General features: G+C 38.8%; 1 protein-coding gene across 1 annotated transcript; it reads right to left on the reverse strand.

The window, feature by feature from the left end:
- Positions 1-676: 676 nt before the first annotated feature.
- On the reverse strand, positions 677-20,970 carry LOC146886371 (uncharacterized). Its single transcript, XM_085673415.1, has 5 exons — positions 20,801-20,970; positions 14,251-16,403; positions 2,172-2,521; positions 1,700-2,003; positions 677-1,521 (listed from the first exon to the last, which is right to left on the reverse strand). The coding sequence occupies exons 1-5, from the start codon at positions 20,968-20,970 to the stop codon at positions 677-679; spliced, it is 3,822 nt and encodes a 1,273-aa protein (XP_085529541.1).
- Positions 20,971-27,366: the final 6,396 nt, after the last annotated feature.

Consider the following 27,366-nt stretch of genomic DNA (forward strand, 5'->3'; position numbering starts at 1 on the left):
GTAAGCGGCCTGGGTCGAACACCCTTAACTCGTGGTTAATTCGTTTAAGTTCCCCACCCTTACCCCAAGTAAGCGGCCCGGGTCGAACACCCTTAACTCGTGGTTAATTCGTTTAAGTTCCCCACCCTTACCCACAGTAAGCGGCTTGGGTCGAACACCCTTAACTCGTGGTTAATTCGTTTAAGTTCCCCACCCTTACCCCAAGTAAGCGGCCTGGGTCGAATACCCTTAACTCGTGGTTAATTCGTTTAAGTTCCCCACCCTTACCCCAAGTAAGCGGCCTGGGTTGAACACCCTTAACTCGTGGTTAATTCGTTTAAGTTCCCCACCCTTACCCCAAGTAAGTGGTCTGGGTCAAACACCCTTAACTCGTGGTTATTTCGTTTAAATTCCCCACCCTTACCCCAAGTAAGCGGCCTGGATCGAAACCCTTAACATACAAATTCATCGCGTCACACATACACACATATCATTGAAACTCAGCATACACATAACATACAGAAAATCAATAGCATTAAACATAAATGCAAGTGTACCAATGAAACATAATGTACCGGCTATTACAGACACAGGCTCAAATATTTTTAAATCAATTAGCACTAAGATCATATTTCGCTGCCTCAGGTGCCACCTCCTCGGCATCACCCGCTTTCTTCTCGTCCTCTACTGCTTTCTCCTACGCCTCCTCAGTCCCACTCTCATCCTCCTCGACCAAATTCCCATTAATAACATCCTTATTTACATCAAACCTCGAGTCTGTCACATCCACATCTTGATGGAAAAAAGCCGTCTGCCGCAATCCCTTCTCAAAACCATTGATGTGTTCCTGTATGATGCTGATCTTCAGATCATCAAGCTCACCGACAGCTCCATCATACTTGTCCTTCAAATCATCATAGTCCTCCTCCAACTCCCCTATACGTTTGTTCAGCTTTTCCTCAGAGTCCAAGCAACGCACCCTCCATGTTGCCAACCTTTTCCTCTCCGCTTCCCAACCTTCTTTTGCCTTTTCCAATGCAGCCTTCTCCTCCTCCAGTTTATCCACCTTACCCTGCAACTCCCCCACCTCCTTCACTTCCCTCCTATAAAGCGACCCCACATGCCGGCTCAAAACTAAAGCTTTGCTCCCAAACTCGACCATTGTTCTCACAATGTGCTCCGCGTCCATGTTGTCAATAGAATTTACAACGGTATCCGGGAGGGTGATTGAAATATCCTTCCTCACAGATACCTCCGGCAACTCAATCAACCCGGCTTCCGGCCCCTTCTCCCCACTAGCTGACCCCGCCCCACTAGCCGTCCCAAGCAGAGCCGCCCTTATCTTCTTCACATCTTTTCCATTCCCGGGTCGAGGCGAAAGCTCAGCCTTCCTTTTCGTCCTGCCTTGCACGTGCACCTCCACCACCGATTCTCGTAAGTTGGGAACATCAGCTTTCCCAACCGCCTTGGCCTTAGCGGCCATTTCCTTCCTCAACGTTTGAAAGAGCGTCAGATTCTTCTTTCCAAACTGCGCCATATGCCCTACAATGATACATCACAACTCGGATCAAAACAACTTAGTATTATTAACACAGCTTAAGTAATAAACAGATACCTTCGATATTTATTATCGGGTGCACCGAATTATAAATCCTAACTAGGCCCTTAGTGGGCAACTTATCGACAAACTTCAACAAGGTCTCCACAACCTCCTTATCACCAACCGACAATTCATCCATCCGCATGTCCTTATACCGAGAAGGATTGTTTGTCCAACTCAAAGGGAACTTGGGACTTTCGTCTGCGTTCAAAAAATAAGCTTTTCCTCCTTCCTTGATGACGACCTTGAAGTACCCATCTTTGAAATGCTTGAAAGACTGGGAGAAAACATCCAGTCTGCTGATGCTGGGGTGACTAATCAAAGAGAGCCAAGTAGCCGGCCACCGAGGTCTGGTGTCGTAAAAATATAAGAAAGCATAGGGAGTGGGCTCCAAATATAAGAACTTGCACAAAATGCGGAAAGCCTGCAAGTAGGCCCAACTATTAGGATGTAGCTGGGTAGGTGCCACATTCAACGCCCGCAACACACCCATAGTGAAATCGTCTAAGGGCAGTCGCACATGAAGTTGAGAAAAGTGGCACATATACATGTAGAAGAACTTCTCGGTAGCCCCCTCCTGCCCATGGCATACCCGGTCGACGGCACTCACCCTCTCTAGCGAAACAATGTCTCCACTGACACCCTTGGAGATGACGGGTGTGCAGTTCAGCCAAGAGTTCAACAGACGAGGCCATCTGAATAAAGATGATTGATTACGAACATCAGCAGCAACCCACCCATAGCCACCTTTCGCGGGCCAGTTGTTCTCCTCCAACTCTTCGGGGGGATCCTCTCGAACCTCCCTCACAACCTCCATTGGCATCCCGTTCGTAACAACTCCAGAACTCGTACCCTCTCCGCCAAGTTGCCTATCCTTACTTCTATCTGACTCGGTACTTTCACTACTACTAGACGTAGACACGCTACCACTACTAGACATACCTGGTTTCGTTTTTTACGAGAAGATGTCGGTCGAAATTGAGGACTAGTCGAACAGTTTTACGCGCACAAGATCTCTGAATTCAGAACTCTCACAAATGAAACAAGTAACCCCTCATCTGTTTGCAACCCATATTTATAGTCCATGATCCCAAACGACAAAACTCTTCCCGCCAAAATAATACCCCAGACCAATCGACACCATCATTGCAAAGGATATGCCACTTCAAAACGATGGCGCCAAAACTTTTTCGATTTGACCACAGACGCCTCTTCACCTACCCTCTGACGGTTACCACTTTTTAGCCTTAACACTGTTCACCACACTTAAAGGCTGGGGGACTGGTGTATCACACCTAGCCGGTTCCGCTAGCATACCAACACAACCAACACATATCCCCCTTGACCGACAACTCCCATCGGATAAGGCTGGGGGACTGGTGTACCACACCTAGCCTGACTCAACCAAATAAGTAAACAATGTATGCACCAAGGCCGCCAAGCATTCAACCTAAGCCAAGTCAGCCTAACTTGTATCGGTTCTAACCTATACATATCGTCAAAGAAGGTAGCCGGTCTAGGCCGGCTACTCCAGCAAACCCAATAAGATTAAAGCCTGACTCAGGCCGACTACTCCAATAAACTTAGCGAAATAGAAGCCCCCGCGTCCAATAAGTCTTGAGGGCCTAGGTTAGGGCCCAGACCCACTCATAACCCAAGCTACAGCCCAAATCAAGGCCCGGCCCATGAGGTGGTCAGACATCATTAATGCTCTATAAAAACGCGTGGACCCCATTAATTAAAGGTACGCATTCATTAATCACTGATTTGACTCTCTAAGAGCTTTGACTTACTTGAGCTTCGAAGACTCTTCTACAGGTAACCCCTCCTGGGTTCAAGCTGACATGTATCGACCAAGAAGAGGCCAACCGAAGAGATAGCGGACTACATGGTAAGGTGACGCTTGTGCCTAACTTATCTTATTTGTTCTCTGCAGGAACAATTTCTCAAATTATTTCTAAGACACACGTTTGTTAATTTTTTAACATTTTTATTTAATATTTATTTTCATCATGTAAAATATTATTTCAATACATTTTATCTATTTATTTTTTATTTTCTAATTCATTATATCAATCATACTATAAATTTATTCACTATAATTGTATGAATAACTTTTATTTACTGCAATATCAAAATTTAATGTAATTGTCATGAATATTTTTTTATTATCATCCAACATATATTGAAGTTCAAAAGATACAATATCTATGTTAAAATTTTATTATTATGTTTATTATTTGTTATTTGTGTTATTTTGATTAAGTGATGTATTATCATTTTTATTAGTGTATAAAAAGAGAGATTCATTAGAATTTAAAAAATTGAAGTAAACAGACATTTAAAATATATTTTAATTTGAATATTTGTTTTCCATTAAAATTTTTAAAAAATATTTTTAAATTTTATCAACTAGGTTTCATTAATGTTTGTAGTTTCCAAATTTAATAAATGTTTTGATTCTCATGAAATTTTATTTGGTATTCTAATCTAAAATGTAAACAATTATAATTTATTTCAAATATTTGACATTGAGGAAACAATAATCCTCTTAATATTGAATATTTGATAATATTATCTTTCCTTTACCGCAACTTTGTATTATTTTATAAAATAATTAAAATTTATATTGAAGTAGTAAAGAAACGGGTACGGGTATGGGTACGAGATTATACCCGTTACCCGGTGGGGATGGGGATGGGATAAAAGTTTGATACCCGTTGGGTTTGGGTATGGGGATGGGATGAATTTGTTTTACGGGAATGGGTATAGGATAGCGAAACCCGTCCCTGCCCCGCCCCGTTGCCATCCCTAATTGGCACACATAGGACTTGAATCCAAGTTCTCTCACACAATCAAGTACTCTTAACCATTTGAGCTAGTACTTTTCCCCGTCATATCAATCAAGATTTAATGTCATAAAGGCTCCCAATGTCCGCATTTATTAATTAATTATTTATTTAACTAATTAAATTTAGCAGGTCTTACAAAGTTCCCTTGATAGAGCTTGGGAAACCTACTAGTCGTCGATCTTCACTATGATTTTGTGAGCAAACTTCTATTGATTTGTTCTTCTGCTATGTAAACCGCATTATCAGGTGGTATCAAGAGCTTCAGTTATGCGATTGGGAGTGTCGAGAGATAAGTTTCCTTTCCTTATCTCATTTCCTTGTTTTCCTGTTTGATTCTTATCTTGTTTGTTATCATTTGAGTTCTTCTCTGCCAAATGTTTTCTTTAAATTTGATTAAAAAATCTTTGTTGATCATATCCTTTAATCAATGCTTCTGTTTGGGGCTCCATTCTACCGCAAGATGCATGTCAATAGGATTATTGTTATTTTTTGCTTTATTTACATAACTTTAATTTTATATAATCTTGTGTTGTCTTAGAGTTGTATATTCTTTTACATGTTCGACATTCCGTGGAAATTGTCCCTATTTTGTGTATATTGTTTTGTGTCTTAATGTGCTAAATGTTAGTTCTTGTATTTGTTCAGTTCTCTATGTTTGTTATTAGTTCATTAGCAAATAATTTAAACCATTTTCATTTCTATGAATGATGGTGCCTCTTGTTTAAACGATGTTGTTTGTGTTTTTTCATCTTGAAATTTCTACTAACCGAGCCATTGCATTTGTTGCTGATTGAATCACTTGTGAGTGTTCCACCACTATGTAATCTAGTTTTTATTAGAATTCAATTGTGGAAACTCCAAGATGGTCTCATTGTTTGCTTTGGTATTGTGTCTCTATTGTTCTTTTCAGTGAATACCAAGTGGTTAGTGCATTTTGAATTTGAATCTATACAGAACCAATCAAACATATTTTGTGACCTAGGTGCAAATAAGTGAGGAGTCGGGAATGATGTTTTGTACAAGTCTACCAAAACATGGAAATTAACCTTTTCTATACACACAAAGTTACATGTACTTGTCTCCCAACCATAGTAATTAGATTTATCTAGTTATGAACCTAAAGTAATTAATTGGCTTGACTAGTAACCAAAAAATTGACATCAAACTTGTCAAACATATCTGGTGACCCATGTGCAAAATAAATGAGGCGCTAGGAAGGAGTTTTTCTTCAAGTCTACCTGAACTTGTAAAATTAATCTTTTCTATACACACAAAGTTATATATAGTTTTTATGGACGACAACAGTCAAATTTAACTATTTATGAACCCAAACTAATTAAATGGGTTTGTTGGTCTCTAAAAAAATGGATATGAAACCTGTCAAACATATCAAGTGACCTAAGTGAAAATAAGTGGGGTGTTGGGGAGGACATTTTGTACAAGAGTATCATAACATGGAAAAAATGAAACATTTTTGTACACCCGAAGTTACATGTACTCGTTTCTTAGCCATAATAATTAGATTTATCTAGTTATGAACCCAAAATAATTAACTAGCTTGGTTGGTCACAAAAAAAGTGACACAAAACCAATCAAACTTATTTGGTGACTCATGTGCACATAAGTGGGGAGCTAGGAAGGAGGTTTTCTACAAGTCTACCAGAACTTGCAAAATTATATTTTTTTGTACACACAAAGTTACATGTATATGTTATGGACCATAGGAATAAGATTTAACTAGTTATGAACTCAAACTAATTAACTAACTTGACTGGTCTCCAAAAACAAATGACACAAAAGCTAACAAACATATATAGTGACTCATGTTCACATAAGTGGGATGCTAGGAAGGAGTTTTTGAACAAGTCTACCAGAACAAGTAAAATTAATCTTTTCTGAACACACCAAATTACATGTACTTCTTATCGACAACAGTAATTACATTTAACTGGTTATGAACCCAAAATAATTATCTGGCTTGACTGGTCTACAAAAAATATGATACAAAACCAGTCAAACACATCTTGTGACCCATGTCCAAATAAGTGGGGTGCTATAATGAGTTCATATTTTTGCCCTCATATAATGTTTAATTTTGGGGATTTAATTGATTTTTTTTTTTGTGATTAAAGGATGAATTTAGTTAGGATTTGTGATAATTGGACTTATTGAGTTCATGAGATAAAAATGGATTAAAAAGTGATTTTAGTTGTATAAAATATTGATGAAAGCTTATCTTGTTTTCTTTTAGAGTTACGAATATGGTGAAGTTGTTTAAGAAAGCTTTTTGAAAATTCCCACTGGACATTGAGATAGCATGCTATCTAGATGTGAGGGTTCATTTCTCAAGCTCATGAAAGGAAGAAGAGAGTTGGTTTCAAGTAACACACACACACAGATTCCACAACACTTAAAAGAGGAAATGAAAGAAGAAACATAGAAAATGGAAAACATAGAAGATGAAGCATGGAAGAAGCACGCCACTCATAGGGGGGATCTAAGCCAACCAAGCCCTAGAGATGAGTGATGATGCCGCCACTTGCAAGCAAGATAAGGCAAAGGTGAGTTCACTTATAGGAAGGAGAGCTCACAGAAATTTAATGGTTGAAACACAATAGTTTAGCAACAAAATGATCAACCCTATTACAAGACAAGGAGCACCCTTTAAATAGGAGTTCATAGGGGTCCTTAAGCAAATACACAAACATGAAATGGACTAACAAGCAAACCCCAGAAACATTAAAGCATGTGAAGTCTCGGCCAAGTGGGTGTATATGATTGGTGGATGCATTCCCATGAGGATTCTAGGCCAAAAGAGGAAGGAGACCAAATAGCCTTCAAAGGAATAAACCAAAAAGGCAAAAAGAGACAAGGTACATGTCTACTTTTGCTTTTGCTTTATGCTTTTTGCTTTCCTCTCTCTTCCACATCATCCAAGTGCTCCAGTCACCATGTGCCACCTAGCCATGCTCTACTTTTCTTAACTACCTACAAAAACAAGACAAACAAGGATTAGCATGTTGGTTTAAGTTAATCTAATTTTGGCCAAAAAGGTCAACTTGGGTCAAAGTCAACAAGTCAACCAAAATAAGTCAACTCTAAACCAACTTAGGGAATCCAAACTAAAGAAATGCAAAACAAAGATAAAGATGATGGAATAGAAGACGCCTCTCTAGACAAGATTCTAGTGATCCTTCTTGAGGGGACTTCTAAGGAGGTGGTGGTGGTGGTCACGCCTTCATCATCCTCCCCTTCCTTGAGAGAATTCAACCACGAATTCTTAAACCCTACATAAAAAGAAGATAGGTCACAAACATTAAATAAGTTACTTATGTTGTAGCTTGGGGGTTAGTCTAACTCATAAGCATTGTTGTTAATTCTCCTAATGACTTGAAAGGGGCCACCCCTCTAGGGAGAAGCTTAGACTTCCTTTGAGTAGGGAATCTCTCCTTTCTCAAGTGAAGCCAAACGCAATCTCCCTCTTGGAAGATGACTTCCTTTCTTCCCTTATTACCATCCTCTTGTTGTTTCTTAACTCTCCTCTCAATGGTTTCCTTAACTTGTGAATGCAAGTCTTGGATGTACTTGGCTTTGGCCTCACCATCTTGGCAAGTCCATGCCTCATGAGTGGGAAGGGGAAGGAGGTCCAAGGGAGTTAAGGGATTGAACCCATACACAACCTCAAAAGGGGAATGAAAAGTAGTGGAATGCACAACTCTATTATAGGCAAACTCTATGTGGGGAAGAAGTTCCTCCCACTCTCTAATGTTTTGCACTATCATACATCTTAGCATTTGCCCTAGGGTTCTATTAACCACCTCGGTTTGGCCATCACTTTGGGGATGGCAAGTGGTGGAGAAAAGAAGCTTGGTGCTAAGTTTACCCCACAAGGTTCTCCAAAAATGGCTTAGGAACTTGGAGTCCCTATCACTTACAATGGACCTAGGTAGGCCATGTAGTCTTACCACTTCCTTGAAGAAAAGATTTGCAATATAAGTTGCATTATCAATCTTATGGCAAGGAATGAAATGGGACATCTTAGAGAACCTATCCACCACTACAAAAATGGAATCCCTACCTTTTTTTGGTCTTTGGGAGGCCTAAGACAAAATCCATAGATATGTCAACCCAAGGCTTGGAAGGGATAGGCAAGGAGTGTAAAGACCATGGGGTTGGACTCTAGACTTGGCTTTCATGCATGCTATGCAACTTTTGCAATGCATATCTACATGCTTCCTCATGTGAGGTTAATAAAAGTGTTCTTTCAAGACTTCCAAAGTCTTGTTTGGCCCAAAATGCCCCATTAATCCTCCCTCATGTGCCTCTCTAATGAGTGAGGCTCTGAAGGAACCTTGGGGAATGCAAAGTCTCTTACCTTTGAAAAGATATTGATTGAGAAGGTAAAAGTCTTTGTAAGCCCCTTGGTGGCACTCACTAAGAATGGAGGAGAAATCAACATCCCTTGGATACAATTCCTTAATATGATCAAAACTAAGAAATTTAGTTTCAAGAATGGAAAGGAGGGAATTCCTTCCTGAAAGTGCATCCGCCACAATGTTAGCCTTTCCTTGCTTATGTTTGATCACATATGGGAATTGCTCTAAGAACTCTACCCACCAAGCATGTCTCTTGTTTAACTTGCCTTGGCTTTTCAAAAATTTGAGTGACTCATGGTCACTATGTATCACAAACTCCTTTGAAAGAAGATAATGTTGCCAAGTTTGCAAAGTTCTCACAAGAGCATAAAGCTCTTTGTCATAGGTGGAGTAGTTGATATGACTCCCCTTGCGTTTCTCACTAAAATAGGCTATGGGGTGCCCTTCTTGGAGAACCATGGCCACAATGCCTACATTGGATGCATCACACTCAATTTCAAAAGTTTGGGAGAAGTTAGGGAGGGCTAAGAGTGGTGCATTGATCAATTTTTGTTTTAAAATTTCAAAAGCCTTTTCTTGATCTTTGCCCCACTTATAGACCACACCTTTCTTGACCAATTCATTAAGAGGGGCGACTGTGGTGCTAAAGTTTGGCACAAATCTCCTATAAGAACTAGCCAACCCATGGAAAGACCTAAGCTCACTTACATTCTTTGGGGGAGGCCAATCCTTGATGGCCATAACCTTTTCTTGGTCCATATGGACCCCATGTTGATTTATTTTGAACCCTAGGAAGATCACATGATCCATCCCAAACACATATTTCTCCATGTTAGCATACAAGGATGCCTTCCTCAAGGTTTCTAACACACTCCTTAAATGATGCAAGTGGTCATCTGATGAAGGATTGACCCCAACCAAGGATGAAGGCACATGCTTAAGAAGACTAAGCATGTTTAGAAAGGAAATTCACTAATCCTTCATTTCATTTGTGTTTGTTATTTTTGATTCCCTAAGTTGACTTAGTTGAATCAACTTTAGTTGACTTGTTGACCTTTGACTTGGTTTGACTTATTGACTATAGTTGACTTGACTTAAGCCAACATGCTAATCTATGTTTATTTGCTTTGTAGGTTAATTAGGAGTAAGAAAGCAATGCTAGGTGGCGCGTGGTGATTGGGGAGCATAAATGATGTGGATGAGAGAGTAAAGCAAAGGCATAAAGCATAAAGTAAAAGGCATAAAACAAGTGTACCTATGTACCTTTGGTCTCCTTTGTTTTTAGCACACTTTAGCCACTTTTTGGAGACATATGAGACACATTTTTTGTCTCCTTTTGTGCTAGAACGAAATTAGCCTTGCACACACCATAGTTGGCTCTTTTGTCTCTCATTTTTGTAACCTTATTTGACCTAGGTTCTAGAAGCTAGGATTAGGTTTTTGTAGAGACATCCTTAGGTATCTTTTATTTGCTTAGAGGCCCCTAAACTCTTCTATATAAAGGGTGCTCCTAGACATGTAAAAGGGTTGAACATTTTGAAGTAAAAACACTCTTGTGTCTCAACCATTTGTGAGAGTTACCTCCCTTGGGAATGATACTTTTAAGCCTTATCTTGCATAGCAAGTGGCGGCACACATCCACTCATCTTCAAGGTTGCCATGGTTTCTTGCCTAGCCTTGTAGTGGTGTGCTTCTCACATTTTTACCATTTATTTCCTTTCCATTTTATGTTTTCTTCTTCCTTTAATATGTGCTTTCCATTTCCTTTTTGTTTTGAATCAATCCATCATCTTCTTCTCTTGAGCTTTGTGAAAGGAACCTTCACATCTAGATAGCTTGCTATCTTAATGTCCAGTGGGGGTTTCACTTAGCTTTCTTAATTAACTCACACCATATTCAATAATCTTAAAAGAAAACAAGATAATCCTTCATCATCATCTTGAGACATACTATAAATGAGAGTGTCATCAAAGTACACCCCAACAAACTTCCCTCAGAACTCTCTAAGAACATGGTGCATTTTAAGAAGGATGTTTTTGGTCTTGAAAACACTTTTTCTTTTCAAAACTAGGTACTTAAAATGATGAGAAGGATGTTTTAGGGTGTCTTGAACACTTAGTTCCTTAAACTTAGGTCAAAATCAATTTCAAGGAGCATACAACAACACAAGGCATAGATCTCATGCAATAGTTCAAAAACTTAGAAACAAGAACAAGAAAACTCAAAGAAACATATGACAAGAGACTTAAAAGTAGCTAGGAACATTTTAAGAAGACTTTTAACATGTGAAGAAAAATTTTGGCATAGTAACATTTAAGCAAGCTCTCGGCCAAAGGAAACATAAACACCAAACTTCATGTTTTCACTTCACCAAACAACATATATCAAGAGATAGAGATTTTAGATACTTTAACCTTAAGTGAAGTGGAAAAATTATGTCCACACCAACTTGAACCACCAAAAACCGAGAGCTCCCCCAAGCCAAAGAAGCCAACAAACAAAGGTTAGCATAAGAAAATCACCATATTCAAAATAACCTAGGCTCTAGATACCAAATGATAAAGGCTTATCTTGTTTTCTTTTAGATTTACGAATATGGTGAGGTTGTTTAAGAAAGCTTTTTGAAAATTCCCACTGGACATTAAGATAACATGCTATCTAGATGTGAAGGTTCATTTCTCAAGCCCATGAAAGGAAGAAGAGAGTTGGTTTCGAGTAACACACACACACGGATTCAACAACACTTAAAAGAGCAAATGAAAGAAGAAACATAGAAAATGGAAAGCATAGAAGATGAAGCATGGAAGAAGCACGCCACTCATAGGGGGGATCTAAGCCAACCAAGCCCTAGAGATGAGTGATGATGCCGCCACTTGCAAGCAAGATAAGGCAAGGTGAGTTCACTTCTAGGAAGGAGAGCTCACAGAAACTTAATGGTTGAAACACAATAGTTTAGCAACAAAATGATCAACCCTTTTACAAGACAAGGAGCACCCTTTAAATAGGAGTTCATAGGGGTCCTTAAGCAAATACACAAACATGAAATGGAGTAATAAGCAAACCCTAGAAACATTAAAGCATGTGAAGTCTCGGCCAAGTGAGTGCATATGATTGGTGGATGCATTCCCATGAGGATTCTAAGCCAAAAGAGGAAGGAAACCAAGTAGCCTTTAAAGGAATAAACCAAAAAGGCAAAAGGAGACAAGGTACATGTCTACTTTTGCTTTTGCTTTATGCTTTTTGCTTTTCTCTCTCTTCCACATCATCCAAGTGCTCCAATCACCATGTGCCACCTAGCCATGCTCTACTTTTCTTAATTACCTACAAAAACAAGACAAACAAGGATTAGCATGTTGGTTTAAGTTAATCTAATTTTGGTCAAAAAGGTCAACTTGGGTCAAAGTTAACAAGTCAACCAAAATAAGTCAACTCTAAACCAACTTAGGGAATTCAAACTAAAGAAATGCAAAAACAAAGAGAAAAATGATGGAATATAAGACTCCCCTCTAGACAAGCTTCTAGTGATCCTTATTGACGGAGCTTCTAAGGAGGTGGTGGTGGTGGTCACGCCTTCATCAAATATTCTTGGACATTCTAAGATTTGTTCATGCAGCTGAAGTTAAATTTGGTTCATTAAAAGTGGAAATAAAATTGTTCAAAGTTATAAAATAAGACTAAAATCAATAAATTCTGGAAAGAAATAATCAGGAGCTAAATGCATCCCTATTTTTTACTGATACACTCCATTATTTTCAAATAGCTCCGATAGACCCTTTTCTACACCTATTCTTTTGTCTTTTTTCACCCCTCCTATCACTTAAACTCAAACCCATCAAAACATGACACGTGTTAGAATCCAAGCACTCAGAAACTAACTAATTAGAGCTCGCAACGTCATTATCTTGTTTCCTTTTAGAGTTCATAGGGGTCCTTTAGCAAATACAAAAACATGAAAAAGGATTAACTAGCAAACCCTAAACCTAATGTGAGAGTGAGTCTTGGCCAAGTGAAGGGAGATGATTGGTGGAGGCATTCCCATGAGGATTCTAGGCCAAAAGAGGAAGGAGACCAAGTGACCTTCTAAGGCATAAACCACAAAGGCAAAAGGAGACAAGGTACATGTCTACTTTTGCTTTTGCTTTATGCTTTTTGCTTTCCTCTCTCTTCCACTTCATCCAAGTGCTCCAATCACCAAGTGCCACCTAGCCATGCTCTACTTTCTCTTAATTACCTACAAAACAAGACAAACAAGGATTAGCATGTTGGTTTAAGTTAATCTAATCTTGGTCAAAGGTCAACTTTGGATCAAAGTCAACAAGTCAACCAAAATAAATCAACTAGAAACCAACTTAGGGAATTCAAACTAAAGTAATGCAAAACAAAGATAAAGGTGATGGAATAGAAGACTCCCCTCTAGACATGTTTCTAGTGATCCTTCTTGATGGAGCTTCTAAGGAGGTGGTCATGCCTTCATCATCCTCCCCTTCTTGGAGAGAATTCGACCACGAATTCTTAAACCCTACATCAAAAGGAGAAAGGTCACAAACATTAAATGAGTTACTTATGTTGTAGCTTGGGGATAAGTCTAACTCATAAGCATTGTTGTTAATTCTCCTAATGACTTGAAAGGGGCCATCCCCTCTAGGCAGGAGCTTAGACTTCCTTTGAGTAGGGAATCTCTCCTTTCTCAAGTGAAGCCAAACCCAATCTCCCTCTTGGAAGATGACTTCCTTTCTTCCCTTATTACCATCCTCTTGTTGTTTCTTAACTCTCCTCTCGATGGTTTCCTTAACTTGTGAATGCAAGTCTTGGATGTACTTGGCTTTGGCCTCACCATCTTGGCAAGTCCATGCCTCATGAGTGGGTAGGGGAAGGAGGTCTAAGGGAGTTAGGGGATTGAACCCATACACAACCTCAAAAGGGGAATGAGAAGTAGTGGAACGAACAACCCTATTGTAGGCAAACTCTATGTGGGGAAGAAGTTCCTCCCACTCTCTAATGTTTTGCACTATCATACATCTTAGCATTTGCCCTAGGGTTCTATTAACCACCTCGGTTTGGCCATCACTTTGGGGATGACAAGTGGTGGAGAAAAGAAGCTTGGTGCCAAATTTACCCCACAAGGTTCTCCAAAAATGGCTTAGGAACTTGGAGTCCCTATCACTTACAATGGACCTAGGTAGGCCATGTAGTCTTACCACTTCCTTGAAGAAAAGATTTGCAATATAAGTTGCATCATCAATCTTATGGCAAGGAATGAAATGGGCCATCTTAGAGAACCTATCCACCACTACAAAAATGGAATCCCTACCTTTTTTGGTCCTTGGGAGACCTAAGACAAAATCCATAGAAATGTCAACCCAAGGCTTGGAAGGGATAGGCAAGGGGGTGTAAAGACCATGGGGTTGGACTCTAGACTTGGCTTTCATGTATGCTATGCAACCTTTGCAATGCCTATCTACATGCTTCCTCATGTGAGGCCAATAGAAGTGTTCTTTCAAGACTTCCAAAGTCTTGTTTGGCCCAAAATGCCCCATTAATCCTCCCTCATGTGCCTCTTTAATGAGTGAGGCTCTTAAGGAACCTTGGGGAATGCAAAGTCTCTTACCTTTGAAAAGATATTGATTGAGAAGGTAAAAGTCTTTGTAAGCCCCTTGATGGCACTCACTAAGAATGGGGGAGAAATCAACATCCTTTGGATACAATTGCTTAATATGATCAAAACTAAGAAATTTAGTTTCAAGAATGGAAAGGAGGGAATCCCTTCTTGAAAGTGCATCCGCCACAATGTTAGCCTTTCCTTGCTTATGTTTGATCACATATGAGAATTGTTCTAAGAACTCTACCCACCTAGCATGTCTCTTGTTTAACTCGCCTTGGCTTTTCAAAAATTTGAGTGACTCATGGTCACTATGTATCACAAACTCCTTTGAAAGAAGATAGTGTTGCCAAGTTTGCAAAGTTCTCACAAGAGCATAAAGCTCTTTGTCATAGATGGAGTAGTTGATGTGACTCCCCTTGAGTTTCTCACTAAAATAAGCTATGGGGTGCCCTTCTTGGAGAAGCACGGCCCCAATGCCTACATTGGATGCATCACACTCAATTTCAAAAGTTTTGAAGAAGTTAGGGAGGGCTAAGAGTGGTGCATTGATCAATTTTTGTTTTAAAGTTTCAAAAACCTTTTCTTGATCTTTGCCCCACTTATAGGCCACACCTTTCTTGACCAATTCATTGAGAGGGGCAGCTATGGTGCTAAAGTTTGGCACAAACCTCCTATAGAAACTAGCTAATCCATGGAAAGACCTAAGCTCACTTACATTCTTTGGGGGAGGCCAATCCTTGATTGCCATCACTTTTTCTTGGTCCACATGGACCCCATGTTGATTTATTTTGAAACCTAGGAAGATCACATGATCCATCCCAAACACACATTTCTCCATCTTAGCATACAAGGATGCCTTCCTTAAGGTTTCTAACACACTCCTTAAATGATGCAAGTGGTCATCTTGAGACATACTATAAATGAGAATGTCATCAAAGTATACCACAACAAACTTCCCTAAGAACTCTCTAAGAACATGGTGCATGAGTCTCATGAATGTACTAGGTGCATTGGTCAAGCCAAAAGGCATGACTAACCACTCATATAATCCAAACTTAGTCTTGAAAGAGGTTTTCCATTCATCACCTTCTTTGATTCTAATTTGATTGTACCCACTTTTCAAGTCTATTTTGGAAAATATGGTTGCACCATGTAACACATCAATCAAATCATCTAACCTAGGAATGGGATGCCTATACTTGATGGTTATGTTGTTGATAGCCCTACAATCTATGCACATTCTCCATGTTCCATCCTTTTTGGGGACTAGGATCACGGACATTGCACAAGGACTCGTGCTATGTTGCACCCACCCCTTTTCTAACAACTCATTCACTTGTTTTTGAATTTCTTTAGCCTCCTCGGGACTAGTCCTATAGGCTGGCCTATTAGGCAAAGATGAGCCTTGTATGAAATCAATTTGGTGTTCTATACCTCTTAGGGGTGGGAGACCCTTTGGAGGTTCTTGAAAAACATCTTTGAACTCATCTAAGACTAATGACAAGTCTAAGGGACATCTAGAGTGAGGGTTTTGGAAGGAGGGGGAAGATTCACTAGGATAAGCTAGGAAGATGGGTTTTTGGGCAAGCATTACCTTCTTCACCCCCTTGAGAGTGATCATGCTCTTCTTGGACTCATGCCCTTGCGCCTTCTCTTCTTTTCTTTTCTTAATCATTTGCAATTGGTCCTCATTGACTTCTCTTGGTGAAAGAGGTAGTAATGTGATCTTTTTGCCTTGGAAGCTAAAGGTAAACTTGTTAGCATGGCCATCATGAAAAGCTTTTCTATCAAATTGCCATGGCCTTCCTAATAAAATGTGAGTTGCTTCCATGGGCACTAAGTCACATAATACCTCATCCTTGTAGTTTCCAATGGAGAAGTTAATAAGGACTTGTTTGTCCACTTTAATTTCACCTTCCTCACTGAGCCAAGAAAGCTTATAGGGCTTGGCATGAGGGATGGTTTTCAAGTCAAGCTTGTCCACAACCCTTGTGCTAGCCACATTAACACAACTTCCACTATCAATTATGAGGGAGCAAGTTTTGTTGTTGATTTGGCACCTTGAGTGAAAAATATTTTCTCTTTGGTTTTCAAATTCTTTAGGCACTTGGCCTAGCATGCGCCTAACCACCAACAAACCTCCTTCATTAGGTTTGATTTCATCCTCACTTGAAGATTGGGAAGAAGTGTGGGAGGAAGAACTTTTAGGGGAGGGGGGAGAAGAATGTTCACTTTCAACCTCTCCTTTAGGGTTCAAGATCATGTTCCTTTTTGTTGGGCAATTTGAAGCAATGTGACCATAGCCCAAACACTTAAAACATTTGATGGAACTAGTTCTTGAACTTTGAGAAGAGTTTGCATTTTCATGGGAGGTTCTAGACGAATTGGTCCTAGGTGGGTGGTCTTTGGAAGGAGGTTTCTCATCCTTTCTTTCTTTTTCTTTCCAAGTTCTAGAGTAGTATTCATTGTATGAAGTATTCCTCTTGGCCTCTTGTTTCTTTTTCAATTGACTTTCAACTTTTAAGGCCAAGTGTAAAATTTTGTCAAGAGTGGAATACTCATACAATTCAACTACATCTTGAACTTCTCTTCTAAGACCACTCACAAATCTAGCTACCTTTTCTTCTTCACTTTCAAATTGGAGTCCTACTTTGAGAAGCATTGACTCCATCATTTTAAAATATTCATTCACACACATAGACCCTTGTTGAAGCCTTTGGAGCTTCAAAAGAGTCTCCCTCCTATAGTAGGAAGGAACAAATCTAGCGCGCATCAAAGTTTTAATGTCCATCCAAGAGGCCGCGGGTGGCTCTTGGTTAATATTGTCCATACACAATTGACGCCACCATGTCATGGCATAATCTTCAAATTCTAAAACTACTAAATCTACTTGTTCTTGATTACTAACTAAATGAATATTGAAGATTTGGTCCACTTTTTGCTCCCACTCTATGTAGAGGTTTGGATCATTCTCCCCCTTGAACTTTGGAATCTTGATTGGTGGAGGTTGTCTTTGTGGGAGTTGATTGCGCCTTCCACCACCATCATAGCCGTGTCTTCTTCTTCTTCCACCATGGCTAGAGTCCTCGGAAGAGGACCTCCTTCTTCTCCTCTCATCTTCCCTAAGCTCAAGTCTTTGGATGTGCTCTTGTAGGAAGATCTCACTTTGCCTCCTATCCGCCCTCAATTGGTCAAAAGTTTCTCTCCTACTCACTTTCATCTCACGTAAGATGTTGGCAAGGGTTATTTGTCCACTTTCTTGGGCCATAGGAGTCACCATGGGAGGGGAATAAGGTGAGGCCGACTCCTCCTCTTCTTCTACCTCCAAGATTTGATCCATATTCATGTTCCTACACCAAAACTCACCAAAAATCGAGACAAAGAAGAGGTTAGCTAACAAACAATTTCAAACCCGAGACCAAGTGTGGTCTTCTCAAGCACCCAAGTGTTTTTGATCACACTCCCAAAGCACACAAGCAAGGCTAGCACTCAAAAACCTTCTACACAAGTGAAAACACCTTTAAAGAGATGAAAACCTTTTCAAAGCTCAAACAAGTGGCTCGACCACAACACTCTAGGAAGACAAGGAAAAGAAAACTACTAAGACAAAACAAAGATTACCTAAAGACAAGCAAGCAAAGCTCAAAAAACACAAGAAAGTTTAACTTCTAAGGAAACTTGTTTTTAAAGACAAAACTTGAAATAGACTAAAACAATGAAAAGAACTTTGAAGGACTCTATGCAAAGCATTTGAACAAGCCAAGATTATACCTCAAATCATGCATACACCATGAAAGATCATAACCAAGTCAAAGCATGGAACTAATTTGCCAATATCACCCAAAATCCAAGAATAAAATTTGGTAGCATAACACGTAGTAAAAATGGCCAAATGGATTCACCAAGCATTGTAAAAGCTCTCGGCCAAACTGTTTTTGGTCTTGAAAACACTTTTTCTTTTCAAAACTAGGTACTTCAAATGATGAGAAGGATGTTTTAGGGTGTCTTGAACACTTAGTTCCTTAAAATTAGGTCAAAATCAATTTCAAGGAGCATACAACAACACAAGGCATAGATCTTATGCAATAGTTCAAAAAACTTAGAAACAAGAACAAGAAAACTCAAAGAAGCATATGACAAGAGACTCAAGCAAAAGTTAGACACATTTAGAGACTCAACATGACATACACAAAGACACAAACATGTAGCTATCATGCATTTAAACTCATGGATTTGAGGCTCAAAGAGTAAGTATCAAAAGACATGTTATCCAACCACATTTAGGAGCAAAAGAGTCACAAAACCGAAGCCAAAATTGCCACAACATAACCTGAAAACGTTGTTTTTCGTATTCTCGGCAGCTCTGACCTTTGCTCACTCATTTGATCATAACTCTCTCCACAGAACTCCAAATGCGTTAATTCTTTTTTTGTTGGAAACTAGACTCACAGAGCTTTCTTTTGATATAAAGAACGTTACTTTTGGACCACTGAGCTAGCTGCAGTATTTTTTTTCAAAAACGCACACGTTGCTGCTAGCACTGTTTTTTATGTGGACCACTCAAAGATAGCTACACAAGACAAGGTTAGAACATGAAAACACCATATTCAAGGACAACCAAAGCTCTAGATACCAAATGATGAAGGATTATCTTGTTTCCTTTTAGAGTTATGAATATGGTGAAGTTGTTTAAGAAAGCTTTTTGAAAATTCCCATTGGACATTAAGATAGCATGCTATCTAGATGTGAAGGTTCATTTCTCAAGCTCATGAAAGGAAGAAGAGAGTTGGATTCAAGCTTAAACACACACGGCAATAACAACACTAAAGAGCAAAATGAAAGAAGAAACAATAAAAATGGAAAGCATAGAAGATGAAGCATGGAAGAAGCACGCCACTCATAGGGGGGGATCTAAGCCAACCAATCCCTAGAGATGAGTGATGGTGTCGCCACTTGCAAGCAAGATAAGGCAAAGGTGAGTTCACTTCTAGGAAGGAGAGCTCACGAAAATTTAATGGTTGAAACACAATAGTTTAGAAACAAAATGATCAACCCTTTTACAAGACAATGAGCACCCTTTAAATAGGAGTTCATAGGGGTCCTTTAGCAAATACAAAAACATGAAAAAGGATTAACTAGCAAACCCTAAACCTAATGTGAGAGTGAGTCTTGGCCAAGTGAAGGGAGATGATTGGTGGAGGCATTCCCATGAGGATTCTAGGCCAAAAGAGGAAGGAGACCAAGTGACCTTCTAAGGCATAAACCACAAAGGCAAAAGGAGACAAGGTACATGTCTACTTTTGCTTTTGCTTTATGCTTTTTGCTTTCCTCTCTCTTCCACTTCATCCAAGTGCTCCAATCATCAAGTGCCACCTAGCCACGCTCTACTTTCTCTTAATTACCTACAAAACAAGACAAACAAGGATTAGCATGTTGGTTTAAGTTAATCTAATCTTGGTCAAAGGTCAACTTTGGATCAAAGTCAACAAGTCAACCAAAATAAATCAACTAGAAACCAACTTAGGGAATTCAAACTAAAGTAATGCAAAACAAAGATAAAGGTGATGGAATAGAAGACTCCCCTCTAGACATGCTTCTAGTGATCCTTCTTGATGGAGCTTCTAAGGAGGTGGTCATGCCTTCATCAAATCATCATCATCCATACTCTAAGGAAAGTAAGCAAACATAGTAAAGATACCTTGCAAATCAACAAGGGGGTTGACAGATAAATAAACCCTAACTAAGCCTTTAGTAGGCAACTTATTACTAAACTTCTCAAGTACCTTCATTATCTGCCTATCCTCCATCGACAACTCCTCCTTTTTAGTACCTTTATAACACGACTGATTGTCGGTCCAATAAAATGGAAATTTTGTACACCCATTGTTGTCATAAAAAAAGGAATGGCATGCTGGCTTCACCACAACCTTGAAGAAGTCATCCTTAAAATGCTTAAACGATTGAGAAAATGCGTCTAATATACATATCCCTGGACGGCTAACTAAGGATAGCCTTGTAATTGGATCCTTAAGCCGAGTATCATAGAAATAAAGAAGCCATTCAAGTGATGGATGAAGATACAATGACCGACAGAGCAGCCTAAACGCTTGTAGATATCCTCAACTGCAGTCAAATGGTAATACCCCCATGGTAAAGTCATCAAATGGTAAAGGCAAATGTAGTTGCAAAAAGTGACACATGTACATATAGAAGAATTCCTCCTCGGCTTGTTCTCGGCCATGACACACGCTCCACGGTGCTAACCCACTCCAACGACACGATATATTGGGACGCATCCTTCTCAAACACACGAATGAATCGTAGCCACGATTCCAACCATCGCAACCATCTAAATAGAGAGAATTGGCTGGTCACGGATAACGATACCCACTCGTATCTGCCCTTGTGTGGAAGATTGCTCTCGATCACTTCTTCAATCAAGTCCTCCCTTACATTCGGTATGATATCCATATTTACCCCTTCTTCCCTAGATGTAGACCCACTAGAAAACTCATCTACTTGATCACTATCCTTACCCAATATAGAATCACTATCAGACATACCTTACTAAGATGAAGATGTTGACACTAGGTAATATGTCGGACACAAAGAGCGTGACAGACGCACAAACACAATCTTTCTATCGTCAACAAGCATGGTGAAAATAACCACAAGTGATTACATCCAACCCCAATGCTCCTATTTATAGCATCAAAGTCGTGACTTTACATTTTCCCACCTAAATTTCCTATCACTACACCTTCCAAACCCATAAATGCAACCTTAAATAGAGTGCCTTTACAATTCCCCTAACGTGACCTTTTATCTTCCTATCACATCTCTTTTATAACCTCCATGCCGCTTTAACTCCTTAAAGCTAGGGGGTACCATACCTTAGGGGGATAAGACCAAAGAAAGGAAAATTTTCTTTGCAAAACCTGAAATACTTATGACAGTCTTTAGCTCACAAATCATGCCAAAGAATGGGGGGTTGATGTACCATAGTGGCCAAATTGGTTGCTATCTCAAAAGACCGTTAACCCAAAAATCGTTAAGTTTAAGTAACTACTTGGCTTAATATACACTACGAGCACCGTAACCAGATAAATAGCGGCATACTGAATAATAAAGCACCTCATTGCTAACCACACCTCACATGAATCAACTCGCTCACATAGCGGCAAAGTTGGTTAACTATTTGTTTCCCTCGATTATAGAGAGGATATGTACACTAATCAGCTACATCCGTGGAAAATAGATATGGAAGTAGTAATGTCTAGAGTGTCGCTTACTCTAACTTTGGGGTAAAACCAGTTGAACACTCTAAAAGAATAATGGGTCTACAGCTTAGGCCCAATCAAATGTAGATAGGCCCAATGAAATTAGGCCAAGATGAATGAAGTCAAAGTCCAACCCATGGTTTAAACTAAGGTAACAAGATTAGCCATCTATAAATAAGAGTGCACCCCAACAATTAAAGGTATGTGTTTCATTAGTGCATAATCTAAGATTTGATTTTGAGAGTTTTTTGCTAACTTAGTCGTCGGAGCCTTTTCTGAAGGTAACCCCAAGTTTCATCAAGTATCCAGTAATGAAGACATCACAACATGATCATGAAATATTCATCTGAGAAATATCCACAAGTGACTTAATTCTGGAAGTCGACTTCCGTAAGCCACAAAATGACGAAAGTAGACTTCCGTAGATCAAGATAAGTTTCGGAAGTGGACTTCCGTAGACCACTATGAACAACATGAAAATGGCACAACCGTAAGTCGACTTCCGTAAGCCATCAATAAAGGAAGTCAACTTCCGTAATTTAAAATGACTTCTGGTGACTGACTTTCGTAGTTGAAAGTGACTTCCATAGTTTGAAGTGACTTTCGTAAGAGATGACTGATTTACGTAAAAGATTAGTGACTTCCGTAAAAGAGGAGTGACTTCCATAAGTGTTGTGCCCAGAAGTAGACTTCCATAGGTGTGCGAAAAATATCACCAGAAGTCGACTTCCGTAATCACGTGGGCGACTTCTGGTGAATGGTATTGGACAAAGTTGGCTTAACTCACCGATGTCAACCTCTAGAGATACTCGATTCTGGATGTCGACTTTCGGTTGCTTTTTTTTCAATTTAAATTTTTTAATATTTTTTATTTTATCATTTATGTAATTTTTTTAGGTTACGTTGTATTTTTTTTTATTTAATTTTAATGTAAATAAGTTTTAATATTAATTAATTATAATTTAAATTAATTATAATTTAGAATAATTAAAATTTTAATTATTTACGATTTTGAATAATTTTAATTTTAATTAATTCTATTGTTAGTAAATATAATTTTAATTATTATAATTTTAAATAATAATAATTTTGAATATATTTATTTTAAATTAATTTTAATATTAATTAAATTAAATTTTAATTAATTAAAATTTTGATTAATTTTATTTATAATTAATTATAATTTTGAATAATAATAATAATAATTAATTATAATTTTGAATAAAAATAATTATTTATAATTTTGAAATATTATAATTATAATTATTTATAGTTTTGGATAATTTTAAGTAATTATAATGTTTGAAAAATGTTATGTTACTAAGTATACATAATGTTATCTCATTTAGCTTCACGCATCAGGAACATCAGGAACAGAAAGAAAAAAAAAACATATGTTACCACATCCGGAGAAACAAAATCAATTCACAACTTTTGGAAGAAAAAAATCTACTTATCGGAAATCGACATTCATTTAATTTTATTTTCGGATGTCTACTTTCGTAAGATTGCAAAAAAAAAAAACTTCGTTTTATAAGATCGGAAGTCCACTTTCGGAAGACTGGGAAAAAATAACTTCTCTTCCATACTGGAAGTCCACTTTCGTATGTCCACTTTCGGAAGTTGGGATTTTTTTATTATGTTTCGAAAGTCGACTTCCATATATGGCTAATGAATGGAAAATGACTTTCGTCAAAGCTATCTCCACATCCATAGAACATTAAAAACCCAGCTCATTTTTTTTTTACTTTTTTCATCTAGCATTTCGGTACCTCAAACATAAACTTATTAAATATAAACTTATCAGGCATAGACATTGTAATCCGTACCTTTTTCTGAAAAGAAATAAAGCAAAGTGGTGAAATACCAGTGGATCCTGAACTGCAAAATTCACACTTTAGATAACAACAAAAGTTCTTTTACTTCAAGTGGAAGTAAAAGTGAAACGTATACGACACTACTATCAATTAATTCAGGCAGTCAACTACTTTTGTCACTTCATAATTGTTTAATTAATACGTTTACCTAATTAAATTTTATTTATTTATTTAATTTTTTAAAAATATAAATGAAAGACCATGAATCTTTCGAAATATAGAAGAAATATCGGGGGTGCAAGAAGAAAACCCCGGTTTTAATTATTAAGTGCAGGTTTTTGTTTTAGACCAAGTTTAGGCGCATTTTTTTTTAGGCTTAAATGGTCTTTTGGTTCTAGTTTAGGACGACTTTTTTCACTTTGGTCCTACTTTTGAAAATGTTTTCAATTTGGTCCTACTTTTCGTAATTTTGTTTCAATGAACTCCTTTTCGTTAACTCCGTCTAAATAGTTAACGGAACAGTGCCAGCGTGGTGATTATGTGTGACGTGGATACTGTTCAGTGACGTGTCCGTTTGCACTATGCTGACCATTTAATTGAAAATGTGGATTTGTTTAGGGTTAATCTCTGATTAAATTGGGTTTAGGTTTAGGGATTTCGTCGTGGCACTTTGAAATTGTGGATTTGGGGGGCAATTAGGGATTTCGTCCTCGCTCTTTGAACTTGTGGATTTGGGGCTCGCATTAGGGATTATGGCATCCAATTTCGTCGCTCATCTTTGCTCAATCGCTACGGAGGGAAAAAGCGATCTCATCGTGAAGGTATGTCGTGCTTTAGGTTATTACTGATTGTCGGAATTGATTGGGTTTAGTGTTAATGATTAGGGTTTTGTATAATCGGTGCTGCATTGTTTATTGTTTTCGCTGGTGACCCACCATTTTTAATTGCTTCTGTTGTCGCTATCTGTGGTGGGTGGGTTTCATGGTTACTTGTCGGTTTGTCGGTTTGTCGGTTATAGAAAGCGTATTTGTTCCCCTTATTTAAACATTGTTTACCATTTGCAGGTTTTTTTGTGGGTTTTTTTTGTGTTTCCAATGTCTGATGAAAGGTTTGAGGTTGTGGTCCACCACCGTGGTGAATTTGCTAAAAATGAGTGGTGTAAGTATGTTGGTGGAGAAACTACTCATTGGTCATGCGATCCTGTGGTGGAGCTCCAAAGGTGCATGAAGAGCTCCATGGGCAGCGGAAATGGATGAAGGAATGGAGGCAAGTTGGAAGGCACTTGCAAGCAATGGAAGGTGAAAGAGGTGATAGGATTTCCTAATCTATGCTAGCCTAAGGAAGGTGGCTAGAGGTAGAGAGAGGAAATCTCTAGAAAGTGGTGACTCTCAAAGGCAATAGAGGGAGGAGTGCTCTCAACTCAAGTTGCATCTATTGCATAAAATTTCAAGAGTGTCTACAAATGAGTGAAATTTTGGCTTTTATATGAAGCCATTTACACATGAGAAAGGAGAGCCATTGGATGGAGTGGGCCTTGATCTTGGCCCTTAGATCAAGCTAGGAGAAGGAGATAAGATCATGCCCCTTGGATCTTGGCTTGAAGAACAAGAAGGATTCTTAGCCTTTAGATGTGATGACCAACTTTAGTCAAACTATGAAGCAAAGGAGCCTCCTTGTCTTGAAAATCTTGGCCATGTATGAAGAGAATTGGGCCGAGCCCAATTTTAACCCATCCTATGTTCCTTTCATGTCTTATGTATTATTGGAAAGCAAAGCCCAAACAATGGCCCAATTTAAATCTACACTACTAGATTTACATGCACTTCTTCAAGTCTTTGTGATCTCTTTGGCCCATGTAAAGAATGTGAGAAGCCCATTGATTTTGTGATCATCTAATGGGAGGCCCTTTTGAATCATTTTCATCATTGATCTTGTAATTGGGCCTTTTAATGGGCTTGGGCTTGGGCTTGAAGGTGCAATTGGGCTTGGTGGGGTCACATCATCCCCTCCCCCTTGAAGAGGATTTGCCCTCAAATCTTGGTTGTCATCCTCATCAGCTACAGTACCTGTAAAAGGAACTAAGTCAGTGATATTAAAAGTAGGATGCACACTATATTCAGCTGGAAGATCTAATTGATAAGCATTATTGTTGATCTTCTTTATGATTTGGAATGGACCATCACCACGGAGACTAAGTTTGGATTTTCGTAATTGAGGAAATCTTTCCTTCCTTAGATGAAGCCAAACTAAGTCACCCTCATTGAATGACCGAACTCTCTTACCCTTGTTTTTAGAGTTGGCAATCTTTTCTATTTGAGCTTGAATTTGACTTTTAACCTTCTCATGAAAATCTTTGATAAATTGAGACTTAGAAACCCCTTCTTTATGAACAAAGTCAAAAGAAGATTGAAGAGGTAGCAAGTCTAGAGGAGTGAGAGGGTTAAAGCCATAGACAACCTCAAAAGGTGAGAGTTTGGTGGTGCTATGGACCACTCTATTGTAGGCAAACTCAATGTGGGGAAGATACTCATCCCAAGATTTATGGTTCCCCTTAAGCACAACCCTAAGCAATGTGGAGAGGGATCTATTGACTACCTCTGTTTGCCTATCAGTTTGAGGGTGACAGGAAGTAGAAAAAGAAAGTTTAGTTCCAAGCCTAGACCACAAGGTCCTCCAAAAGTGGCTAAGAAACTTAGTATCCCTATCAGACACAATTGTTTTGGGTAAGCCATGAAGACGAACCACTTCTCTAAAGAACAACTTTGCAATGTGGCTTGCATCATCGACTTTGTGGCATGGAATAAAATGTGCCATTTTCGAAAACCGGTCCACAACCACAAAAATCGAATCAACACCCCTAGAAGTCCTTGGAAGCCCTAGGACAAAGTCCATGCTAATATCCTCCCAAGGGGTGGAAGCCACAGGCAAAGGAGTATACATCCCAGCAGGCATTGCGCTAGACTTAGCATGCAAACAAGTCAAACAACTAGCGCAATGTTTTTGAATATCACGTTTCATGTGAGGCCAAAAGAATTTTTCTTTAAGCATGGCCAACGTTTTGGCGACCCCAAAATGTCCCATAAGTCCCCCCTCATGCATCTCAATGATTAAAAGTTTACGATGAGAACCACATGGAACACATAGGCGGGCTTCTTTGAAAAGATATCCATTTGAGACATAGAAGCCGCCTTGGGACTTATTTAAACAATTAGAATAAATAGGGGCAAAGAAGGGATCTTGACTATACAATTCACATATATTGTCAAATCCAAGAATTTGAGATCCAAGTTTGGCTAAAAGAGTATATCTTCTAGAAAGTGCATCAGCCACAACATTGGATTTCCCTTTCTTGTATTTGATGATATAAGGGAATTGTTCTAGAAATTCAACCTACTTTGCATGCCTCTTGTTGAGCTTGTGCTGGCTTTTCAAATACTTGAGAGTTTCATGATCAGTGTGAATTATAAACTCTTTAGACACAAGATAGTGTTCCCAAGTATGAAAAGCTCGCACAAGAGCATACAACTATTTGTCATAGGTGGGGTAATTACGAGAAGGGCCATTGAGTTTTTCACTGAAATAAGCAATTGGATGGCCTTCTTGTAATAAAACCGCACCTACTCCAACCCCAGAAGCATCACATTCTAGCTCAAAAGTTTTCTCAAAGTTTGGAAGAGCTAGAACTGGTGCTTGGGTGAGTTTAGCTTTAATATCCTCAAAGGCTTGTTGTTGCTTATCACCCCACACAAAAGGTGTGTCTTTCTTGACAAGTTCATTGAGGGGTGAGGCAATTGTGGAAAAGTGGGGTACAAACCTGATATCGCTGTCGTTAGGCGATCAAATTACCACTACTTTAGCAA

The sequence above is a fragment of the Vigna unguiculata genome, chromosome 5, assembly GCF_037176805.1.
Source record: "Vigna unguiculata cultivar grain cowpea cultivar isolate G323 ecotype 2 chromosome 5, ASM3717680v1, whole genome shotgun sequence".
Taxonomy (NCBI): Eukaryota; Viridiplantae; Streptophyta; class Magnoliopsida; order Fabales; family Fabaceae; genus Vigna; species Vigna unguiculata.